Consider the following 26289-nt stretch of genomic DNA (forward strand, 5'->3'; position numbering starts at 1 on the left):
GTGTCTGACTTTGGCGCGTGTTCCACTCGACAGTTAGTGCGCTGCGAAGTGGACTTCACAGTGTATTCCGCCAGCTAGAGTGAGATTCAATACGAAGTGAGCGAACATGTTCAGTGCGAACTCGAAGAGCACTGCACGCGGCAGTAAGGGTACATCGATACATCACGTCATCGGTAGTGGAGAGGGAAATTAACCACCTGACATCGTGCAGTAACACAATAGCCTACTGTAAGTTATTTTGAATAAAACACGCGGGGAAGTCACACAAGACGTGACAGTTACAGCGGAACTAGGCTATCAGGATTATTTTTGAATTAGATAAATCACATGTAGCTAATATAAACATGTTTATTTTAATATTAAACATTGCAACATACTCAGTTCAACGTCAAATGTTAATTTATATTAACTAAATAAATAATAGCCCACATTAATATTGATATAATTAATATAATGTTTCAGGAGTTCTTAGTACATACATACTACATACATAATCATATGACAAGAGAACAGAAGAAAAATTAACACTAAGGAAAATAATACAAATAAACAAATGAATAGCTTATATTAAATGAAAGTATGGCAGTTCATATTAGGCTATATTTAGTTACATAAGTAGGCCTACATGTGTCATCATACCTTATACTCCTCTCAGTTATTGTCTGTGTTTGTTGACATTGCCAAGTTTTCTGAAGTAATGCATTTGTTAGGTGGACAGATTTCCCATGCTCAGGAGCAGGGCCCCTGTCAGTCAGCACACACCCTTGTTTGGTGGTCTCCATACCATGTAAATTCATTTTAATATTCACAAAAATCACATACAATCATGCAAAATGCAGTTTAATAGTCACAAAAGTCACTTGCAGGAATCAAAACCCACACCAAAAATAAACCGTATTAAGTTCAGAAAGTGGCTGTGCAGAAAGTGGCTGTGACTTAACCAAAACTGTGATAGAAATACACAAAACTGGCACAAAGGTCAAAATCTCAAGCCATATATACTACACAAATTTAAAACCCAACTTTTATTTGACTTTAAAATTTACTTAACTTTAAATTATTATTTTAAAATAAGATAGATTTAGTAGTGTAACTCTTTCAATTTTTTTTTTTTTTTTTTTTGACTTTTCATATTTACTATGGTGTGTACAAAAGGACATGTGGCACTGTGTTCATCAATTTCTGCATTTATTCACCTATGAAACATTGACAGAACAACACTTATCAAGTATAATGGCTAATTACATCAGTGAATCAACGATGAACTGACTTTAACTAAAAAACTTTTTTACTGTTTGTTATTGTCCTCTTGCATTATTGAAAAACTATTTCCCTGTTTGACACTGTAAAGCTGCTTTGACACAATCAGTATTGTATAAAGCACTACATAAATAAAGGTGACTTGACTGTGTAATATCATAATGCAGCGTGGCTGGAGCAATGTTATTTATGAACCGTTTTTGCACGTTACCTGCTCAAGTTTTATTCGCACCCATAAAACACCCCAACAAACAATACAGGAGGTTTTACTTCTGCTGGATTAATCTCGTTTGACTACAGCAGCATGAGCACAGGAGCAGTGCTCAGTATCCGGCAGGATAGCCGTAATTCCTGTGGTCAGATTCAGCACAGATTTTGTCCCCCTGTCGTACAATTGCCTGGACCACTGATAATGAAGTATTGTGATATATAGTATGATTCTTCAGCTTCAACCCGTCAATTACATTCTGCATTCAGAAATACAACACACAGAGAAAATTAGAATAAAAATCACTTTTCTGACTTTGTGAATTTGATTTAGATGACAAACATTTGATGTCAAGTGTAAGAATCCTACCTTATTAAAGCCCTCTTCTATATTTGTCTCATTTTTCGTGATCTGAACTCGGGGTTCTCCAACAGCTTTTTTCAGGTCATAGTCAAAGAACAGATAATTCAGGATCACCTGAAATATGAGACATAAAAAACAAATACATTTAAAAATTACAAAAACCTATTGTCTACTTTTTAAAACATATACGCTTAGCCAATATTTTTTTTCAAGTCCAGAATTATAATCCAGAGTAATCTAATGTCATTGTACGGCTTCAGTGTTTTTTGTTACCTGAGCAACTGATGTGGTGATATTTGTCCCACCTGCACCTCCAACCACCATTTTGACTTGTTTGCTGTGTTTGTCCAAGATGATTGTGGGACACATTGATGAAAGTGGCCTTTTACCTTGTCAAAACAAATAGTATTTTACATGTGAATATTTATATTAAAGGTGTTACTTATACATAATATTGTAACTCATACAAACTATACTTTTTGTACCTGGTTTGATTCGGTTGTTTTTGCCAGGACCACTTATCAGCTCAGGATCAATAAAATCATTCATTTGGTCATTAAATATAATGCCTGTTGAGCTTGACATCACTCCAGAACCAAAACTGTGAGAATACAGGGAATATTCAGATAACAAGACTGAAAAGAACAGCTGAGCAGCAATTTTGTAAAATAGACATCAAAATATAGTAATCAAAATGGAAGAGCATGTTTCTAAAAAAAACAAACAAAAAAAACAGGGGCATATGGGGTTTGTGATAGATTAATCCATTAACACAACAACATTTATTCACTCAAGAGCAGTGATGGATTTTCTTTCTTTCTTTCTTTCTTTCTTTCTGACAAAAGCTGGTAATCACTTTAAACACAAAGCATTTATGCAATATAATGATATACATCTAATTTCTTTCTCAACTGTTTAAGTTCACTTAAGACATAATCAACAGTTTCATGCTCACTAGGATGGGTATTTCAACATAATTGTGTGTGGGCTGTGAAACACGGCTCTCTGTGCATGCACTGTGTTCTGTGTGTCACAGCGCATGAGTAATGAATTGAGTTCTTTAGCGTTTTCTTGCACTTGAATGCTTTAAAATCGCTTGAATGTTTGAAATGGCAAGGCTTAAAAAAAATGAAAATTCCAAACTTTCGTGATTACATGCAGCAGTGGTACAATTGGGCAGTTACTGTCCCGAGTGTCTTTCACACATCACCAGGCCCCCGGCCCGGCCCGACAGCTATGGGCCCCTAGAAACATCCCCACCTTTCTCCACTAGTGATGGCCCTGGTGCAATCGTGTTAGCAGTGTTTATATAAATATTGCTAAAGGCTATGTCCCACTAGCTGATCTGAAACAACTTGTGGGAGATGTCAAATCTACTGACTGCTGCTGCTGAAATCTTGCTTTGCTCGGTCAGAGTAGAGTTACAGAGTACAGACAGAGTACAGACTGTGGAGTGACAGACTAAATCACTGCCTCTGACTTTCTCTCAGATTTCCAGTATGTAATGCTTGTCGAAAATAGCCACAGGAGCACTGCTTGAATAGAGACACAGAAGTGTAGAATTGTAACTCATAGAAAACGTAAATGTATTCGTTGCAGCAATCTCACCATGTAAAGGTGCATGAGGTATTTGTTCCCTTTGGGCTATGAAGGCTCATGTTTAAAGTTGCCTGTGAGTCAATGACTCTGCTGATTCTCTGACAACTTCCAACATGTTTGATATTATAGAAGAGCACTCAGCAATGTTCCCTCTAAGCTGCACGCACACACACGGCCGTTTGATTGAATTTGCAAACTGTACTTCATAGGGATGTTTAGATAGCTATATAAGAATTCACACTTTTTTAATATTTAGTTTACAGTTCTAAGTTTAAATGCTTCACTTTGTTTCTTATATTTTATTATGTTAGGCTTATATTATAAACCTAATAAATAATTGACCTTGTTATTTTTTTAATGGAGTCTCTTATGCTCATCAATTTATTTGATTAAAAAATACAGAATAAAACAGTAATTTTGTGAAATAGTACTGGAATTTCCTAATATTGGTTTCCTTTATATATATATATATATATATATATATATATATATATATATATATATATATATATATATATATATATATATATATATATATATATATATACTTTTAAAATATAATATAAATAAATATAATTTATTCCTGTGAAGCAAAGCTGAATTTTCAGCATCATTACTCCAGTCTTCAGTGATCCTTCAGAAATAATTATAATATGCTGATTTATAATCAATGTTAGAAACAATTGTGCTGTTTAATATTTTTGGGGACCTGTGATACTTTTTTTTTCAGGATTATTTTATATATATATATATATATATATACATTCTGTATTTTTTATCTAAAAGAGCATACGAATCTTTAAAAAGCTTTACTGGTCCCAAACTTTTAAACGGCAGTGTATCATACTGTAAACATGTTTTTTCATGTAACCTAAAATGTATCATTTAGTTACATCAAGGGTCAAATCAAGTTAAAAGTTACACACTTTTTTTGTGTGTGCATTGTACAGGTCTGGTATAAAGAATGTTTTGCTCTGGTGGCTGAAATGTCCGCCCAACAAAGAAAAGTTTTGCTCAGCAAAGAAAAAAATTAGAGAGAATATTGGCGGTCAGTAAATGAAACTGGGTGTGTTAGAATAAGACCAAGATTAAGGATCACTGCTCTCTTTGTCTCTTTATATTTCTCTTACTAGTTATTGATACTGCTGGTGACGGCCACTGCACTCCCATCTTCTGCGAGGACAGACAGGTGAGATGTGCCATGGTCATCAGGTACACCATCACTGTCCTCCTGCTCATAGTAACTGATTTGTTTGAGGTCATCTTTAATCTTACTCCTGATGTTGTCTGCGAAGCTCACTGAGGTCATTCTTTTTATAATCTGTGAAATAAGATTGACAAACTTTATAAAGGAACATTGAAAGGCTTTGAGAAAATAACATCTGCCATAATGTAAGTTGTTCCTGTCAGATCAGATGCGGCAATAGTTAATACAATTCAGAAATTATGTATTTGAGATGTAAGTTGGCTCAAAGGTAAAGTTCACCCAAAACTGACAATTCTGTCATTTATTCACCTTCTGACAATGACATGTGAGATTCACTTGCATCAGTTTGATGTTCACTGACAGCAGGTGTCTTTAGATCTTGTGTGTCATATCAATGCTTACATCATGCTTGGTTCAAATATTCGGAAGGGAACATGATCAATTAATAATAATGTAGCAATCAGTGAAGAAAAGTGTAGATAATTGATCAGATTGAGTGGAACAGGATCAGCGAAGGACCTTGAGTCAGGACTCAAACCAACAACACTATTGCTTCAGCAACTGTGGTACTTTTTATGTGTTAAGAGCCTGAAAGAGTCACAATGAGTTGCTATAGTATTGGGGAAAGTTTGCTCATTTTACCCCTTTGGGGTTCCAGAATTGTTATTTTTGGGTGAACTTACCCATAGTAGCCTGTAGATATCTGATAGAGGTCCACGGAATCCATAAGTAGAGCTGAACTCACCTCAGTGAGGTCTTCATAATCAGGGTCTCCCAGTTTACTCTTCTGGGCATCAGCGAAGCGGAAAGCCTCTATCATACGATGATAGGTCAAAGTCTTATACTCTGTTGTGGACACACTGCTGCTTGAGATGTTGTAATCTGAAATAAAATGTTTCATTATTTGAACTGAACCTTAGAACATTTTAAAATATAATATTAAAGACACAGACTCTTAAATCAACTCGCTCGCATCAAATTCAAGGTACTGATGCTTGCCTACAAGACGACCACTGACACGGCGCCAACATACCTAAGTTCATTTGTTCAATCTTATGCGCCCTCCAGAAAGTTTGCGCTCTGCAAGTGAACGACGCCTTGTGGTGCCATCCCAAAGAGGTTCAAAATCACTCTCACGGACCTTTTCCTGGACTGCGCCCAGCTGGTGGAATGACCTCCCGATCTCAATTTGAGTCTTTACTCAATTTCAAAAAACATCTAAAGACTCATCTTTTTCACTTGCACTTAACCAACTAATACTAATACTAGTACTTACCCTTTCTTTTCTTGTCTATCATATTCTTAAATAAAATAAATAAATAAATAACATAAAAAACCCTGGCTACGTGTTCTGTACTAGACTAACTGAGACTTGTCATAGCACTTGTATACCATTGTTGTTCTCTTGTTGATCTGATTGCTTCTATTGTTCTCATTTGTAAGTCGCTTTGGATAAAAAAAGTCTGCTAAATGATTAAATGTAAAAAATGATTAAATGTTAAAATCACTCTGTGTTTGTCTGTTATCTAAGAGAAGAGCAGGTATTTTGGTCCTTTACAGGATTTCAGACTCTATGATATGGTCTCAAAATTTAAATGTTGAATAGATGAAGTGTCAAGTCAAGTTAAGTCACCTTTGTTTATAGAGCGCTTTTAACAAGGACAATAGTAAACACTCAATTTTCATTTAAAGGCAGTTTATCATTGAATCCAGTGATGTCATCATACAGCTCAGTTCAATTTAAGTAGTATCTGTGCAAGTGTCTGGATAAACTCATGGTTTAGCAAAAGATGATGGCATGAACTGTCTGTTTTACAGATTGAACACAAGGTAATTTGATTTTAACTATATTAGTCTAAAGGTAACAGGAGCTCTTGTGTTGGATGATCACATAGAGAATGTATACTGTAATAGCTTGTCTATCACATGCACACCTGCTGTGCTTCTGTTGTGATTCATTGGGCTGCTCAGATGACTGGTGCTGTGCTGAATTTTGTCACCCTGCCAGATTATTACTCCCCTAATTCAGTCCAAAGCCCAACCATGCTGGACACTGATGGGGGTAATAATCTGCCAGTTATTGTAAGGCACCGTACATGTTCTTTAGCACACGTCGTTCGTTCATCACGTGACAGCCCCATAAGCTTTAACCTATGCAGTCTGAGCCAGAAAGAGAATTGATTAGTTAATCTCACGAGTCATCGGGTTTGAGTCGTTCCTTCATCACGTGACAGACCCATAAACTTTGACCATAGACTGTATAAAAGAAGTTACCCTAGCAATAAATCTGTGTGTATACTCTTTTTGTATTTTTCTTTCTTTTTTGTCTTTATGATTTTAAGTGTACTGCCTTAATGTTTTAATGTTTGTATTGTTTAATAAAAAAAGACTGTATAAAAGGCTTTAATCTATCATTCGTTCTTTAGTCATGTGACGTGACGGCATTGGATAGAGAAATTAATTTACAAGCTTCCTTACAAACGGGTGAATAGTCATTATTATCTTCATCATCATTATTGTCGCATGAGCTGTAATTAGACCAGCGAGGCAGGGGGACCGTCCCACAATCAAACTGTAGCTTTTTACTTCTTACAGTTTATAAATTTGTAAATTTCTGTCATGATGGTTATTTTCCATACACTAAATGATGTTTTATTACGGTTCGGGAGGAGCACGTCAGATACTTAGCCTAATTAGCACAGGTGGAGCGCACTTAAGTTAATCAACACTATGGTATAAATACAGCTGACTTACCTCTGTCCATTGTCAGTTTATCAGCATTTGGTTTGCACCTTTTTGCACCTGCCATTATATGTCAGACCCAGCTTCTCCCATTTAGATGATGTGGTATATACTTGGGATTTTTCGGTGCTCCGGCCAATTTGCCGGCCCCAGGATCGCTCCTTCTCCGCCAGACACCAAGCTCTAGGCTCCATTGCGGCCACTGCTCTCTACTCGACCAGCCAAACGCTTTCCACAACATCGAGGCTCTACTTCCAATATTTCCCTGGCATCCTCTTATCTTTCAGCTGTGCCAACAACTCATCCTATCGGAAAATAGACCACATTCAAGACTGAGGCAAACGCTGATTAATTTCACCGCTCTGTCCTCACGAAAGGAAAACAAAGTGGATCTGTATGATCTCAGTTATTCATCTCCCAGCAATCAGCCAAACCTCACTCCTAAATCCACTCCAGCAGGGCGGCCAATATTTAGAGCAAATCTCGCATGGCCCCGAACTTGCCTCGCTTGACACCACCATTGCCCCGCGTCACACAAGACCCGGCTCTCCTTAAATGCTGGTTCGCAGCGGCAGGCTTCCAATGAGCCTGGGCCGTGCCCTGATCTCACCACAGCAAAGCCTCACTCGCTATGCCTATGCATCCAGATTCATGGCACTTATTTGGGGTATACTGGTACAGGCTTTTTTTTTGTTTGAACGTTCATCTTTCAAATATAAAGCCGCACAAAGAGTTTATGACATAAGCAGCTTATTGGATTTGTTAAACAATTTTGCAACGTAATCTTCATTGCATCTACCATTTAGACAACTCAAATTGTAATGAACGCCCTGTCAGGTGCTGCAAGAGTGCTCTTGGCAGAGCAAATATGTTTCTCTTTCAACTACCAGCAAGGCTCACCCATCTGATGCAGTGAGTATTGAATTCCTGTCAGATGCCGCAAGAGCCTCCCGGTCGAGCAAACCTTGCCTTTTCCGTTCAACTATTGGCGATGCTTACCCATCTGATGCTGTGAGTATTAAACTCTCGTCAGATACTGCAAGAGCTTTCCCGGTCAAGTGAATGTTTTTTTCAACTACCGGTGTAGCTGAGCCCTCCCGGCTACACAATCTTACGTTTTCCATTCTACGGTCGTTGAGGCTTACCCCTCCGATGCCGTGAGTATTGAGTTCCTGTCAGACGTTGGCGAGAGCCTCCCGGCCAGACAACCTGACTTTTCTTCTCCAATCCAAGCATACCAGTCCATTTCCAAGTACCCCCGCCTTAGAAAATCTCAGGCTAAATTCCCCCACGAACCACTATTTTTAGACGACTCCAAAAAAACGGTTACTCACTTCTGGTTCCAAAAACATCTCAAATCCGTCCTGCAATTATCAGGTATCTCAGCAGAAAATTTCTCTAGCCACTCTTTTCTTATCGGGGCAGCAACATCAGCAGCCCAAAAAATGTCTCTCCAAACAACAGATCCCAACTCTAGGAAGATGGTCTTCAGAAGCTTATCAAATTTACATCAGAACCAGTCAGTTTCACATTAAAGAAGCCCAATAAACCCTCATTTTTCTACATAAAAAAAAAATTAAACAAGGATAGGCTTACCTGTTTGATGTCGTGAAAATTGAGCTCCCATTGGACGTTGGCGAGAGCCTCCCTTTTAGACAACTTCACCTTTTCCTTTCTACAGTTGGCAAGGCTTACCCGTTCGATGCCTTGAGTACTGAGCTCCCATCGGATGTCGGCGAGAGTCTCCCAGCCACATAACTTCACTTTCTCCATGCTACAGTCGGAGAGGCTTACCTGTTCGATGCCTTGAGTATTGAGCTCCTATCAGACTTTGGCGAGTGTCTCCCGGCCACCTAACTTTACGTTCCCATTTGACGGTTGGCGATGCTCAGCCGTCTGACGCCAAGAGTCTCGTCCTCCTGCCAAATGCTGTCCAAGCTCTCTCAGCTAAATTTCAAGTCTTTCCCCCCGCCTAGTGAGGCTTACCCGTTCTATGTCCTGAGTACTGATCTCCCATCGGATGCTGCAAGAGCCCGCGCAGTCGGGTTTTCCTTTTCTCGCTCCCCACCCGGCGAGGCTTACCTGTCTGATGCTGTGAGTATTGATCTCCTGTCAGATGTTGCAAGAGTCCTCTTGTCGGACAGTCCAAAGCCTGTTTATCAGCTCAACCGAGAGGACCTACACGTCCGTCAACTTGAGTCTTGATCTCCAGTTAGAGGCTTCATGGGCCCTCTCGGTTAGTCATTTGCCCTTTGCCCACTGATTAGCAGGGACTCATCAGCCAGTAGGGCCCATACACCAACACCGTGACCTATTCCAATTGAGGCAACTCGGGCCCTCCTGGTCGCGTTATTCAATCACACTGCTCATCCCTCGTCGGCCGGTAGGGCTTACCCGTTCCAATGCTGTGAGGTGCTCCTGTTGAGCATCAGCTCGAGCCCTTCCGACTGATGGCCCCAAACCACTAGTCCAATACCAGCAGCTGGTAGGGCCTACCCTTTCAAATGCATAAGTCTCTCCCACCGGAGTACGTAGGCTCTGCCAGCCTGCCAACCAGCTGACAAATATCAGCCCCCGCCAGATCTCAATGCTATTTTGAGGGGGTCCTTAGTCTGGTGGCTGTCCTTTTGCTATTGCCTTTTGGGGGGTACTCTAGGTTTGGGCCATTCCCGACCTCGGAGCCCTTCCCCGGACAGCACGCCAAATATGCATTATAATACTTCAGCTAATTATATGTAAGCTTGAACTCGTGAAATGTTGTAACAAAGGTAATAAAGAGTTGGTTATTATTATTATCAAGTCTCTTTCCAGCTCAGACTGCATTGGTAACGCTTATGGGTCTGTCACGTGATGAATGAATGACTCGAAAAAACTGAGGACTCATGAGATTAATAAATCAATTCTCTTTATGGTTCAGACTGCATTGACTGAAACAGGTGAACTACAAGACTAATTCCAGTACAGAACCTATAGAATTTTGTGCATGCGCGACTGAACGAATCACTCCCCAAGGTGACGCTGGCGTTTTTCCTGAGTTTGGCTATCTTCTGGCGTTCTTCTCGAGTCACATTAAAGATTTGTTCATAATGAATGAATCATTCAAGAACATCCCATCAATAATTGTGATGACCAGTGGGGTGGGATCATGGAAACGAGGCTTGGCTTGGCTCCCATGGCTCTCAGCCCCACCCCACTGGTCAAAAGAATTTAAAGCTCTATTAATGGCAGATAAAAAAAAAAAAAAGCTCAGAACGGATATTAGCAGATCGACTACAGATATACACAGAAGAAAAAAAAAAAAAAAAAACAAAACATACACAGTACACAGATGCATGCTCACTGACCTTTGAGTATGTTGAGTATCAGAGCGAGCACAGGTCCACCGAATGGAGCATCAGGAGCATGAAATATGTATTTCCCCACAGTGAAGTTTAATGCATGCTCATTCAGCAATGGCTTATAACCCTTTAGATCCTCATGTGTTATTATCCCTCCTGTAGCACAAGAAACAAAGATTCAGACAGATTTAAAGGGCCCCTTAGATATGAATAGAGTCAAATTTAAGCATTAAAAACCTGCAGCCTTGATATCATCCAGTATATCCTGAGTCAGTGACCCATCGTAAAATGCATCTGATCCTTCTTCTGCTATCTTCTTATAGGTATGAGCTAGTTGGAGAAATCTTATTGTGTCCTTTTCCTTTAAGATGCTCTTGTTGTATGAGCCACAAAAAACTTCACTGGAAAGAATAGAAAGACAAGAGCAAAAAATATAGAAACACTGTTTGCAGTGCAACCGCAACTGACCCTTCGCAAAAACCCACCCTCCTTAGTTACTGTTGCTATGTCCAACAAGCCATGCCACTCTCACACTGCACATCATGTTCTCAAGCAATTAAAAATACATTGTGGAGCAAAGAGGAAACTGAAAACACGGCAAAAGACATGCAGGTTACTTTTGATATAAAACAACATCTCAACTTCAAAATTTTGTCTTTTTTTTATTAAAACAATAAATGTCATTTTGTTGCATGACAGATTGCTGTAGCTGTCCTTTTTGGGAACGAGGAAGTACCGGCTGTAGAAGCCTGACTTGCTCTGTGCTGGGGAGACCACTTCTATGGCCCTTTGCGTCAGCATAGATTTTACCTCTGAGCGAAAGACATGCACATCCTCGGCTGTCACAGAGGATAGGACCATGCCGTTGAATTACGGGGGCCTCCGAGCGAATCTCAGTAAGTAACCTCATTTTATTGTTTTCAACACCCACTCTAACACTCCAGGGATGGCCTACCATGCCTTGGCCCGCATGGCGAGGGGTTGTATTGGTTCATGCACTGAGTCGCTGTAAGGAACTGTGGTGATCGTAAATAGTGGAAGAGGAAATTTGCTCTCTTTTTGTGTATGTTACTGCTTCATCAAAACCTATACTCCGGGCTCTGTGCAGGCAACAAACACATTGCTTTGAGCACCTGGATCAGATCAGGGTGACGGGAAGGTGAGACGAGGCAATTTGGAGAGTGGTACGGCTGCAGCAGGACTTAGCATCCCCCTCTTCCTGACTGGTGCATCAGGCTGACTTCTGAGGCGCCGGGTCCAGCACTATCTTGGGCCGGGGTCCCTGCCACTTCAGAAGGGGGTAGCACTTAGCAAAGCTAGAGTGCTGTTGGGGCTCAGGCTGCAGCCTGAGCTGGTTTTCTGGCAGCGTAGTTTTACCAGGCTGCTGTTGGCGCTGGCTTGGGGTGACTCAGATAAGTGCTTGTGGAAAAAAAAAAGTGTCACATAGCCTGGGATGACTTTTGTGTAGTGGTGAAGCGCTCAGCAAACCCATCCACAGCAGGGCCGTGGAGTGCAGTGCTGAAGCAGCCTGGCCGGCTGAGGTGTATGCTCGACCTGCGAGAGCCGAAGCTGTCCAGCATGGCTTGGATGGGAAGATCACCTTAGACTTTCATCCAATGGTGGCATGTGTGCAGCCATAGCTTCGTTCTCTGCAGGGATCTTCTCATAGCCCTTCTGTTCCACTCCGTCAACTGAAGTGAGGGTGTGAGAGGCAGATGTTCTGAGGCGTGCAGAGTAAGGGGCGTGCCACGACTTCTTTAGCTCCTCGTGGACTTCAGGGAAGAGGGGTGGAGAGTCCCGGCAGGAACCACTCATCTAGTCAGCTGCGTGAGGGCTCCTCAGTTGTCTCCCCTCTTCACCCAACATGGCTCTGTGGATCTCTTGTCACCCATACATCTTACACCTAGACCCCAAACCCATTTCTCACTGTGACTACAGTTCTAAGAAAACACATGCATATATAATGTTCCATAAGCATATATGGTCACGCAAAATCAATGGAAACTAATTTTTCCACCACAACGGCAAGGGGGCAGGGTCCCTGAAATGATTGTTTACCTAAATTAAGCTGATCTTTAGGCTAACAGACGAACAACCCACTACTTTTCGTAATTTAATTGGGTTTATTATCCACAGTGGGAGGATCAGGTCTTCAGATAGAAGAATGAATTATGAATTAAGTAATTTTTGAAAATTTGATAATTTCATATCATCATAGTATGAGAAAGGAAATGAAAAGGATATATCAGTATTGTTTTAATTTATATAGCATGACCCTGTTTTTATACAGTCTATGAGCATGACAATACAATTATTGTTACATATAATTATCTGTCATGCAGTTGATAAATGACACGCAGTAGGCTAATGTGACTGCTCTGTGCCATTTATATTTTTATAAAACTTACATTTTCTTTACTACATTGCAAAGCATAGACTTTTCCTCCACTTTATTTCAGGAAAATATGCTGCTCCTCATTATTTTAAAGTAAAGAAATCAGTAAACTTTTTTAAAAATTACAAGCAAAAAAAACTCAAACCACATACACTGTAAAACCTGACAAGTCACAGTAACTCAAACCGTTTGAGTAAAACAGATATCCTTAAAAACCTGACAAGTTAGGTTTACTCAAACCGTTTGAGGCAAATTGATTGCCTTAAACCATTTAAGTTTTAAAACTAACACACTGTAAAACCCGACAAGTAACTTAACCCAAACCTTTTGTGTAAACAAATATCATTAAAAACATGACAAGTTGGGTTTACTCAAACCGTTTGAGGAAACCGATTGCCTTAAACCATTTAAGTTTTAAAAACTTAACAGTTATGAGTACTCTGAACTTAATTCAGTTGAGTTCACTGAAAGAATATATACATTGCAATTAAATAATTAAGTGATTAATTGAGTGATAATTGTGAATTAGTGATGAACACCTGCTGTTAACAAACAGAATTACTGAAGAAAAGAGAAACACAAGAACTACAACTGACTTCAGACACAGCCTTAGATAAAATAAACTGAAATAAAATACATTAAATCTCTCAAGATCTGATTAAACAACCCCCACAAACAGCATCACCAGCTCCACTTATTAATAACCAGACTGACTTTATTTCTGTCAGATGTCTACAGAAGATCTGATTGAGAATTAACTAAGGTTTAGATGTTGATTTATTGTTTCATTTAAAGTAACCATGTTAGAGATCAGTGTTTGCTTTAGTTGGGCTCTTGACCCTTGATTTCTGTCTTAATTTTTTCTCTGGCTGTTGTAACCATTTGTTGTAACTCAAAAGCCCAGAGAAAATATCATCAGATGTTATACACACACTCACACTCTTAGAAGCTGCTTTTATCCAAAGCAACTTACAGTGCATTCAGGTTAGCATTTTTTTTTTTTAAGTAACTTTTACCTAGATGTTGGTTGTTATACTGTATATTAGTGATGATAATCATTGATTATTGAACTGTTTGGAGTTTAATCTTTGATGAAATAGGTGTTGTGTAATTAGTTGCATTGATTACAACAAAAGTGATTCTAAGAGCCAGTGGTTCTGTGATAATCAGTTAATATAAAGAACTTTCCAAACAGTTTGGTTTTCTGTGGTGTCACTTAGTCACACACAGACATCAATAATCAGCATATGAACCTCAACAATGGTGACCATAAAAAAAAAATTAAAAAAAAAACAATGCAGCAGAGCATGCTGGGAGCCATGGATGGGTTTTGTACTACAATAGTACCCAGCATGCATTGCAGCATGTTTTTTTTTTTTTTTTTTTCGTAACCATTGTTGAGGTTCATATTCTGATTATTGATGTCTGTGTGTGACTAATTAACACCACAGAAAACAAAACTGTTTGGAAAGTCCTTTATATTAACTGATTATGAAAAAACCACTGACTTTTTGAATGGCTTTCATTGTAATCAACTGAAGTAACTATAGAACACCTATTTAGTAAGATTTTGAACAGCTCCATAATTGATGATTATCATCACCAATATGCTGTATAACAACCAATATCTGATCATATTTTCTCTGGGTTTTTTGTGTTATAACAAACATGTTTCAAAAACACATGGTTACAACGCCCAAAAAATAAATAAACTAAGACAGAAATCAAGGGTCAAGAGCCCAACTAAAGCAAACACTGATCTCTAACATGGTTACTTCAAATGAAACAATAAATCAACATCTAAACCTTAGTTAATTCTCAATAAGATCTTCTGTAGACGTCTGACAGAAATAAAGTCAGTCTGGTTATTAATAAGTGGAGCTGGTGATGCTGTTTGTTAACAGCAGCTGTTCATCACTAAAGCTCAATCAGCACTTAATTAATCACTTGATTACATAATTGCAAAGTTTTAAAACTTACATGGTTTAAGTAAAGGCAATCTGTTTACTCAAACGGATTAGCCTATACATCTCTGGTACACCTTTGTGCACTGCAGTAATCTGTTGCTTTAGTAATTTCATGCACATAATGCTCTTATTTTTAGTGCAGTTGTCTCACAGCCACTGCGGTCAAATATTGAGATAAACTTTATAAAGTATCATCTATTTTTATTAAATTAATATATTAAATTTGTATCTTTATCGATACCCATTTTGGAAAATCATTGGCCTAAAAAGAAAACGCTTAAAGTGCGTAATGCATTAAAACGTATTTTAAAAAGACCAAACTCAGTAAACATTTTTAATAAAGCATTTTATTTACAGAGAAGCAGGTTATGGGAGAAAAATGCTTAACACATAATTAAACGTGTTGCGATAGTATTGTGGGATCATAACTGCTTGTCTGTGAATAGAATGCTTTATTAATAATTTGTTTTCTGAGTTTGGTCTTTTTAAAACACCGTTTTAATGCATAAAGCCACGCAATTTCACGTTAAGCGCTTAAGAATGTCCCAATTATTTATTTGTGAATTTGACTGGTCCAGAAGATTAAATTTGCAGCAGCTAACATCTCGTGATTCAGTAAATCAGCCATAGTGAATCAAGTTAACAATAAACAACTGTGCATTATAATGAAGGCTTTGTACAACTGCACAGCGTTTTTAGCTTTTTAAACAACATACTCCGTCCTACACCAACTACGCACATATGTCTTATCATGTATGTCAATGAAAGACGATCGAACCAATCAGAGTAGGTAAGGGGCGGGGCGACACGTGCAGTCCCGCCCCAGGTGCAGCCCCGCCTCTATCTGCAGACTGCAGTCGGGTGTACTTGATTCATGCTGGCAAAAAGATGCTGGTCTAGGTGGGAGAAGCGGACAGACAAAAACTCTATCTGAGGAAAAATAAACGCACGCAGGCATTGAATTGACATGAGTTTGATCTCATCCGAGCACTGGGTTCTTTACCTCTCCGTTTCTTTTGAGAAATGGGAGAGCGCGAGAAAAATAAACACTCTCTGGAAAGAAAGTTACTCATGAGCACAGAAAAAACCAGACTCATATCCACACAATGTGGACAGATTATATCAATGAGCGAGTATTACAGCTTCATAATATTGCAATGAGCTGCGAGGGCAGCTGGCTGCTTGAAGCGGTGTGCTTCTTGGGTGCGGTGAACTGCTAGTGGGCGGAGAGCAGCGAGCTAATCAGTGGTGATCTCAGCTGTTTGATCGGCTTCAGGTCTCAAATCCACGAAAAGATATCAGTCGTCCCTGTAGGAGAATGAATCAGTTTGCATGGATGAGACGACCGTTTATATAGCCCGATGCCCAACTCCTTTTGGTGGGATCGGGCGGGGTCGCTCACCATAGGCTCGCATTTCTATCGAACTCCACGAACCAATAGTCGTGCAGTCTCATTGCGTGATTGTAAGAGGCTTCAGAAATTAGGAGAAAAATGACTTTTCCCCGTAGCGTCTAAGCCTAAACGGTTTACGACGCAGTACGAGTGTAGTATCAAAAGAAAACTCAGAAGTAGCCTACAATTAATAGAACTGCACCAGTTACTCTCATGCACCAGTTACTCAACATTTCACAGAGTTAAATCATGCAGTTAAAAGAATTGTCTTTTTGGGGAAAAGGTATGGTGTTTCTGAAAGTAAATGGATTTTTTTGCCTCAATACTGAAAAAAAAAAAAAAAAAAAAAAAAAACATGATTTTAATTAAGATTTTAATCTGTACTTTTCTGGGAAGACATATATTTTCAATATGCTTGTTAATTGATTTTTTTTTTTTTTGAATGATCTATCTATATATATATATATATATATATATATTAACACTTTATGGAAGAATTCATCTGTCAGAAAGATAACAATCACTGAGAATGTATGTTTTGTTTTAATTTATACAAATTAGCCCAGTTTTTTTGGTAGTTAACAAATGACATATTCTTACCACAATGCGGCATTATTCTGAATTTTGCCACTAGACTCATTGATGGCCAAGGCCAAGGCCCTACCAATCTGAAATCCATCTAATGCCAGCTTTATACTGGGCTCAAACAGCTCCTTCCATTGCAGTCTCCCGTGTCTTTTGTGTGCCAACTCATAACCACGCAGCAGTCCTGGTGTACCTATAAATAATCCTGCCATTCATGACAAAACACAGAGGAGTGGTCTAGTCATTCAAGGGTTAAAGTGGCAAGAAATCATCACATAGATTCACTTTGCTATTTTAATGATAAATAACAGAAGCTTTTATGTGGACAAACTTCTGAGTCTGTGCTGTAAAACCAACATGGAGGCTGGATTTGGGGATGTATAGATTTATGGTGGTTTACCTGGTGGTGCATTCTCTGGGTCTTTGCCAAACATGTCCTGTGAAGCACTCATTGGAGCAGTTTCTCTTGCATTTATTGTCTCCACCTTTCCTGGGGTTGAAAACATGAAACTTTTACACAAAAAGGCGGCCCAGTGGTTAGCTTCAAGAGAGCAAACATATATTTGTGTTTGAAAAAACAAGAGTCCAAGGCAAGCTTTGGATTTAAATTATTTTTAAAAACTTAATTTAATTTAACTTAATTTAATTCATACAGAAAACGTTCTAAAAATACATACAGAGGGCTGCAAACCATTCCGACAACCAATGCCTTCTTTAGGGTATTTTTTTAATCAAAGTGATAAAATGTTGTCTTGCAAAAATGAGTACACCCTCCTGAAAGTTACTAAATAAAACTAAATAAAAATTTCTGCTGTAAGGTTAAGGCAGGATTTGATCAACAGGTAAGTATGATGAACCAAAACTGTTAATGAAAAGTAATTTCTTGGCAGTTGAAAGTGTTATATAGCCCACTAAATCATACTCAGATGTAATGCTGACAACAATGAAACCACTTGGGAGAGAACTGTCTGGAGATTTATTTCTTATCATAAAAGAGGACAATGGTACAAGAATAATAGCAAATTATTGTTTTAAATGTAAAACAAAATATAGAAAAATTAACACAGAAATTCAAAAACAATGGACTTGTGAAAAATGAAAATGATTAGGTCTGAAATAATTAGGTCTTCACTAGAAGTCTTCATTTGGTGATTAGTGAGTTTTTAGTAGAAAAAAGAGCAGTATAAATGCCAAGAAAGTGTCTCAAATGCTATGATAAGAGTGACACTTTATCTCACAGAGTCAGATGCAGCCTGCAGACGTGACATGCATGGTTGTTTATCCACACCAGAACTAACTACTGTAGCCAAAGCACAATAAACTCATTTAACCTTTTACAAGGCCCATATTTACAAAATATAGACTTTTGGGAATCAATGCTCTAGTCTCATGAGACCAAGTCAATTATTTTGGTTCTAACAGCATCCAAAATGTTCCAAGTACACCCAGCTGCAGTCTGCAGATCGAGGCGGGGCTGCACCTGGGGCGGGACTGCACGTGTCGCCCCGCCCCATACCTACTCTGATTGGTTCGATCGTCTTTCATAGACATAAATGATAGGAAATGTGTGTGTGTAGTTAGTGTAAGACGGAGTATGTTGTTTAAAAAGCTAAAAACGCTGTGCAGTTTTACAAAGCCTTCATTATAATGCACAGTTGTTTATTGTTAACTTGACTCACTATGTCTGATTTATTGAATCACGAGATGTTAGCTGCTGCAAGTTTAATCTTATGGACCAGTCGAATTCACAAATGAATCATTGGGACATTCTAAAGCATTTAAAGTGGCTTTATGCATTAAAACGGTGTTTTAAAAAGACCAAACTCAGTAAACAAATTATTAATAAAGCAGTCTATTCACAGACAAGCAGATATGAGCCCAGAATACGAACACAATGTGTTTAATTACGTGTTAAGCATTTTCCTCCTATAACCTGCTTGTCTGTTAATAGAATGCTTTATTAAAAATGTTTACTGAGTTTGTTCTTTTAAAAACACGTTTTAATGCATTACGCCACGTTAAGCGTTTTCCTTTTAGTCTAATGGTTTTCTATGGGAGGAAAATGCTTAACACGTAGGCAAATTAAACGCATTGCATTCTTATTCTGGACTCATCTGCTTGTCTGTGAATATAATACTCTATTAGTTATGTGTTTACAGAGTTTGGTCTTAAAAAAAATAAATAAATAAATAAATAAATAAATAAACGTTTTAATGCATTAAGCCACGTTAAGCATTCCAGCTGAATGAAAAGAATCGGCTCAATAATGGTCACAAAATTGGTATCGGAGAAGATACCAATTTAATATATTAATTTAATATAAATAGATGATACTTTATGAAGTTTATCTCAATATTTGACCGCAGTGGCTAGACAACTGCACTAAAATACTACTATAGCAACATATTATGTCCTTTCAGAATCATCACGACCGGTAGAAATAAACGTTTCTCGATTTCTTCACTTTAAAAGAATGAGGAGCAGCATATTTTCCTGAAATAAAGGGGAGGGAAAAGTCTATGCTTTGCAATGTAGTAAAGAAAATTAAAGTTTCATTAAGATTGAAATGGCACACAGCAGACACATTAGCATGTTGCAGATAATTATACATAACAACAATTGTCTTGTCATGCTATATAAATTAAAACAATACTGATACATCCTTTTAATTTCCTTTCGCATACTCTGATGATATGAAATAATCAAATTTACAAAAAAAAACCAAATCATAACTCATTCTACAACACTGTAAAACCTGACAAGTAACTTAACTCAAACCGTTTGAGTAAACAGATTGCCTTGATTTAAACCATGTAAGTTTTAAAACTTTGCAGTTAAAGAGCAGGTCAGATGGGTTTTTGAAAAATCTCTATTTTGCAGTTTATAACGTAGCTATCCTTAAATGAAAACAATCTGCAAAGCTGTTAATCAAAAAAGTGCATGATAAATAAAGATATCCCTTACGAAAAAATAACCATGGTTTTATTATAGTAAAACTGTAGTAACCCATGGTTTTTTGGCGTGTTGACTACCATTTATATAACCACAGATTTACTACAAATATCATGGTTAAACTATGGTTAATATAGCAAAACCATGGTTATTTTGTGGTTACCATGGTTTAACAACAATAACCAATTTTCATAAGTTATGATTTTAAATAAAACCATTATATATATATATATATATATGTCTCTCAAAAGAGAGAGTCGGTTCTGAATCGCCGTAAACGAGTCGTTATATTTTCGACTCTTTTGCCTGTTTGCCTGTACGTCACTGGGTATACATTTGTATAATCCCCGCCTGCCCGCGAAATACGAACAGAGTCTGACCTGCCCACAAACACTTTTGCTATTAGTGCGTTTACATCATATTGAGAAGACGCGGTGTTCAAGGATACCACAGAAATACAATTCGAGCCTTTTGTTGTGTGCTTGTCATTTTATCAAGAACTGCTTCTCTAATCTGGGCTTTTATCTTCGTTGGCTTCTAATCTTCTTAATTTGGACTAACAAGATCTCTGAACCACGACCTGTAAGTAGTACGATTGATACGTTAGGTGTACATTTTCAATTGAGTGCTCAAAATATTTTTTTTTGTGCCAATATGTGATGTATACCTAGTGCAGCTTTAGGTTTCCAGGTAAAGCACAATATTAATGTCTTACTGAAGTAGTTCTAAAAATTCGCAGTGAACCTAAGAATATGTCGATTATTGTAGACTGACGTCGTTCTAATTACTTTGTTTAATAATAAAGAATGTAGTGTAGCACACAGACTTTATAATAATTGTGAAACTGCTATTTATTGTGCTACACTGGCAGTTACAGGGTTAATGCGGGAGAGATGAGTGATTTCGGCTGGTGCTCCTGTGATACAACTGTTCTGCGTTCTGATTAAAAGTTAAGACCAAGCGTCTTTTGTCTGTCGTTCTTCAAACATTACAGTAGACATATTTTGGTTTACAAACTGTATTGTTTCATCAGTTAGTCACGTTAGCACTTGGCTAACGTATCCACCTAGTGTTCACAGTTTAGCAGCTAAACTTTAGCTGTGGCCACGATTCGCTTGCATAAGTGTTTTTGTATTTTATGTCATTATAAGAACGGATTGACTATATTATTGTTTTATGTAAAGGTGCTTTGTCAATGGTAGCGCTGGCTAACTGGCTCAAGGACTCATCTCTGTGCCAATCACAACAGGTTTGGCCAGCTGACCAATCAGAGCAGGGTAGGCTTCAGGAAGGGAGGGGCTTGCTCCGAACTTGCTTGAAACGAATCATTTCCTAATCATTGGCAAATGACTCTAATATTAAATGTATATTCTGAGAAAATTACAATGTTTTCTGACCTTAGATGCATTTAAACCCGATGTAGGGGACTCCAATACAATATTGGGACACTTTAAAATACCATCTGACCTGCTCTTTAAGAAATTAATTGATTAACTAAGTGCTGATTGAGCATTAGTGATGAACAGCTGCTGTTAACAAACAGAATCACTGAAGAAAAAAGAAACACAAGAACTACTACAACTGACTTCAGACACAGCCTTAGATGAAATAAACTGAAATAAAATACATTAAATCTCTCAAGATTTTTTTATGGTCACCATTGTTGAGGTTCATATTCTGATTATTGATGTCTGTGTGTGACGAATTTAAACCATAGAAGACTAAACTGTTTAGAAAATCTTTTATTTTAACTGATTACTACAGAACCACTGGCTCATAGAATCACTTTTACTGTAATCATTCCAACTAAATACACAACACCGACTTCAAACAGTTCAATAATTGATGATTATCATCACCATTATACAGTATAAAAACCAATGCCTAGATACATCTTCTGGGAAAAAAATGTTAGCCTGAAGGCACTGCAAGTTGCTTTGGATAAAAGCAGCTTCTGTGTGTGCTTGTGAATATATATATATATATATATACATATATACATATATAAAACACCTGATGATATTTCTTCTGGGCTTTTGAATAACAACAAATATGTTTTAGAAACATATGGTTACAACAGCCAGAGAACAAACTAAGACAGAAATCAAGGGTCAAGAGCATAACTAAAGCAACACTGATCTCTAACATGGTTACTTCAAATGAAACAATAAATCAATATCTAAACCTTAGTTAATTCTCAATAAGATCTTCTATAGACGTCTGACAGAAATAAAGTCAGTCTGGTTATTAATAAGTGGAGCTGGTGATGCTGTTTGTGGGGTTGTTTAATCAGATCTTGAGAGATTTAATGATTTTTTTTTTAGTTGATTTCATGTAAGGCTGTGTCTGAAGTCAGTTGTAGTTCTTGTGTTTCTCTTTTCTTCAGTAATTCTGTTTGTTAACAGCAGCTGTTCATCACTAATTCACAATAATCACTCAATTAATCACTTAATTACTTAATTGCAATGTATAGCTTTTTTTCTGAACTCAACTGAATTAAGTTCAGAGTACTCATAACTGTTAGTTTTAAAACTTAAATGGTTTTAGGCAATCGGTTTCCTCAAACGGTTTGAGTAAACCTAACTTGTCAGGTTTTTAAGGATATCTGTTTACTCAAACGGTTTGAGTTAAGTTACTTGTCGGGTTTTACAGTGTATCTGAAGACCTGATCCTCCCTCTGTGGATAATATATCCAATTCATTTATTAAATGTAGTGGGTTGTTCGTCTGTTAGCCTAAAGATCAGTTTAATTTAACAAAACAATCATTTCAAAGACATGGCGAGTTACAGGCTAATGTTTTATTTTTTTTCTTCTGTGCATTATAATGAAGGCTTCTAAAAAATACAACACGTTTTTAGCTTTTTAAACAACATACTCCGTCCTACACCAACTACACACACATTTCCTATCATGTATGTCTATGAAAGACGATCGAACCAATCAGAGTAGGTATGGGGCGGGGCGACACATGCAGCCCCGCCCCAGGTGCAGCCCCGCCTCGATCTGCAGGCTGCAGCCGGGTGCTTCTCAAATGTTCTGATCATTATTAGGTTTGATTTTTATTTTTCATTTCTGATACTGTTGCCATTGTGGCAGACTGTTATTGGAGTCTGGTTAAGTCTCACATACCTGTGGATGGATTGTATATGGTGAATACTCCCCCTCCTCCAATGCCCACACTGTGAGCATTAAACAGACTCACACACAGCAGAGTGGCGATAGCAGCATCAATCGCTGAACCGTTACGCTTCAACATGTCCCTGCAAACACAACAAGCAATGACGTAATCTTACCACTGCAAAAGTTTCATCTCTCATTCAAGTTATCTCACCCAGAAACATAAATATGGCTCTTTAGAATCTTACTTTCCGATCTCAGAGCAAGTCACGGCATCTGCTGCCACTGCTGCTTTTTTACAGCAGTTATCAGAGGGTCTCAGAGAGTGTATCAGACTGATTATCAATATCAGAATCAGTACAAACACAATGACACCCACGCATCTGAAAGCAGACCACCAGAGTTTATGATAATTATCTATCAGACAAACAAAATTCAGATCTGTGGTTTCATTCCAAATACTATCAATACTGTACAGCATATATAGTACTAGATATTATTTGTGTGTATGTGTGTGTACATGTACATGTTTCATCACCTTTTACAGGTGAGACAACCCATCATAGAACTGCCCCTGTCCACCAGTTTGAAGAAACTCTTTAAAAAATAAATAAATAAATAAATATATAAATAAGAAAAAATAAATAAATAACAGAAGAAAAAAAAAACACTGTGGTATAAGTCTGGTATGCATCTTAAAGTATAATTTATTTTCATTATGTTCCACAGAAGAAAAAGAACATTATAGAGGTTAAAAACATCATGAGGGAAAGTAATGATGAGAAGTTTCACTATTGGGACATCTATACCTTTAATTTGTGCAGAAGTCCTGCAATATGCAACTATATGCAAGCCCTGATTTCTATTAAGGATTGTTACTTTATTTTATTTTATTTTATTTTATTCATTCTGTTCTGGTTTTGGAGTCTTCTTTCCAAAAGGTTATAAGAACAATTCAAAAAGTAATGTAATTAATTAATAAATTATGAAATATATTACCGTAGTCAGAGGAGAAGTTGAAAAAAGACTTTGTTTCCAGTGGTGGTGCAGTGGATTAGATGTTATATTTGTCAGATATCAGACGGGTAAATATTACACAAGGTAACCACTGGGCCACTGGCGGTACAGCTTCCTGCTTCCTGCTTCCTGCTTCTTGTTCGTGCTTGCTATGATGCTAAGCAGGTTGCATTTGTAGTTATGTTGCACTTTCTTGAAATAGTAGACCCAGTCTTTTGTGCATACAGTTTTCACTCTCTGTTATATAAACTGCTAGATTTAATTCTGATCTTATCAAATATTACCGTATTGGTGGTGTTCTAAAGCAAAATATATAAAGCATAAAAATGCAGTTGTTTTTCAGATTTCATATATTTTTCATTTGTAAACTGAAGATCAGTATGAGAGAGGCAAAGGTGTATGAGAACTTTATTCCAGCACTTTATCCCAGCAATATATCCCCTTTAATCCCAACATATAATTAAGTTTTTATGAGTAAACTATGGTTCACGTACAGTGTGCAACATTACTTTACCTAAAATCACTACTTCAGACTTATGTGCCCTCTAGAAGCAGTCAACGTCACTTTATTCTGCCATCCCAAAGAGCATGGTGCTGGACTTGTCTATCTTTTTTAACTTATATGCACAGGTGCTCTAACAGTTGCGCTGCGCTCGCTTTTCTAAATGTAAACTTAGGTACACTATTCATGCTATCTAAACATACAAGGGATGGTCAAAAGTTCAGAGAATATGCCCATGATAAACAACAAGAAACTGTCCTCTTCAGGGTAGCGTTTGTTTGTGTAATGATACAGTATAGCACTCCTGACAGACATCTCTCGTTGAAGGCGTGAAGTGAAAGTGAAACCTGTCTCACTTTAAACCTGTTTTTCTCAAAATTCCTTTCCTGAAAATCATAGCTATCAGCCAACTTCAGATAAGCCATAACTTTTGTTACAATCAAGCTATGGACAAAAAAAAAAAAAAAAAAAAAAGTATTGGAAAGGCCTTGAATTTGGTATCGCTGTCATTTTTGGTACCCTGCTTTCATATGGTATCAAACCTTAAAAAAAGGTAAAATTTCATAGAAGTGATGAACACCTGTTGTTATTGAGAATTACAGAGGATCAGATCAGAAATTATACCACCATCATGGAGATCAGTGTTTGCTTTAGTTGGGCTCTTGACCCTTGACTTCTTGTGTTAGATCTTTCTTTCTCGGTAACAATGCATGTGATGTTGTGAAGCAGAGAGGTCAGTGTTATTCAATGTTCAGATAGCTGTCATGAGCAGGTATGATTGCAACCAAAATTGCATTAGTTTTCTTTGTATGTTCAGATTCCGAATAGTCAACTTTATGAAACTACAGCATGCAAACAATGTACTGTGCTAATTTTAAACATATGTACAGATGTAGTTTTTGTGTTTCTCTATTCTTCAGGGATGTTGATTGTTAACAGCAGGTGTTCATCACTAATACACAATCATAATTTAATTAGTCACTTAATTATCTCATTAACTTTAACTCTTTGAGGACTTGGAATTTAATTTGAGACTCGTTTGTGACTTGGAAGAAATGCCTTGGTTCCTCCTCTGGTGAAATCAGGTGCTGAGTTCATGAGTGGAACAAAAATATGTCAGGACTTTTACTCTCTGGCCCCTGGATTACTCACCTCTCCTTCTTCCTTATCTTTAGATAGAGAGTATAATTAACAATGCACAACATTTATGTAATTTAATGTAGCTTGATAAATCAATGGAGCCTGCTTGGTCTTTGTTTTCTACACATAATGCTGTGTTAACTAAGCTATACAAATGATGCTGTGGTTTGGAAACAGAAGTAGTTTCTGTTTGTCTCAGTGCTCAGTAACAGGATGTGGGTCAAAATTGAGCAATAGACAGGAAGCCAAGTGCAAATGCATCAGAGGTGGGACTTTCAAGTCACATGCAAGTCTTCAAGTCATATACCAAGTCCTCAAAGAGTTAAAGTTAATGAGATAATTAAGTGATTAATTAAATGATGAGTGTGCATTAGTGATGAACACCTGCTGTTTCTGAGAATTACAGAGGATCAGATGTTAATGTTTTATTGGTTAAAATCATGCCACCATCATGGAGATCAGTGTTTGCATTACTTGAGCTCTTGACCCTTTTATTAACTCAA

The 26289-nt window shown here is 37.7% G+C and overlaps 3 protein-coding genes across 4 annotated transcripts in view; all 3 read right to left on the reverse strand.

Annotated features, from left to right (window-relative positions):
* Nucleotides 1–165, reverse strand: part of LOC109052718 (NACHT, LRR and PYD domains-containing protein 3-like) — a 10179-nt gene extending 10014 nt beyond the window's left edge. Inside the window, 1 exon segment of the mRNA XM_042717486.1 lies at nucleotides 1–165. This exon segment is cut by the window's left edge and continues 59 nt beyond it. The gene's annotated coding sequence lies outside the window, so the exon portion shown is untranslated.
* LOC109080469 (NACHT, LRR and PYD domains-containing protein 12-like) overlaps nucleotides 1–26289 on the reverse strand; it is a 303365-nt gene that overhangs the window by 48086 nt on the left and 228990 nt on the right.
* Nucleotides 811–25673, reverse strand: LOC122136010 (glutathione hydrolase 1 proenzyme-like). 2 transcript variants are annotated; one of them, XM_042717503.1, is made up of 14 exons: nucleotides 24127–25672; nucleotides 23666–23724; nucleotides 23376–23510; nucleotides 23140–23270; nucleotides 17458–17547; nucleotides 17073–17262; nucleotides 10955–11118; nucleotides 10724–10873; nucleotides 5383–5519; nucleotides 4561–4751; nucleotides 2317–2432; nucleotides 2105–2220; nucleotides 1838–1945; nucleotides 811–1727 (listed from the first exon to the last, which is right to left on the reverse strand). In XM_042717503.1, exons 2-14 carry the CDS (start codon nucleotides 23689–23691, stop codon nucleotides 1584–1586), a joined length of 1698 nt encoding a protein of 565 aa, XP_042573437.1. In that variant the 5' UTR covers nucleotides 23692–23724; nucleotides 24127–25672; the 3' UTR covers nucleotides 811–1583. The 2 variants fall into 2 exon arrangements, with proteins under 2 accessions (XP_042573437.1, XP_042573439.1); XM_042717505.1 differs by lacking the exons at nucleotides 23376–23510; nucleotides 23666–23724 and having other exon boundaries at nucleotides 24127–25673.

Source organism: Cyprinus carpio, chromosome B1, assembly GCF_018340385.1.
Source record: "Cyprinus carpio isolate SPL01 chromosome B1, ASM1834038v1, whole genome shotgun sequence".
NCBI classification, from domain to species: Eukaryota; Metazoa; Chordata; class Actinopteri; order Cypriniformes; family Cyprinidae; genus Cyprinus; species Cyprinus carpio.

Coding starts and splice junctions, on each gene's coding strand:
- LOC122136010 (XM_042717503.1), bottom strand. CDS start 23,691: ATGATGGGTTGTCTCACCTGTAAAAG. Junction 4,752..5,382: donor ATTATGAAGACCTCACTGAG/GTGAGTTCAGCT, acceptor CTTATTTCACAG/ATTATAAAAAGAATGACCTC. Junction 1,946..2,104: donor TCACCACATCAGTTGCTCAG/GTAACAAAAAAC, acceptor CTCATATTTCAG/GTGATCCTGAATTATCTGTT.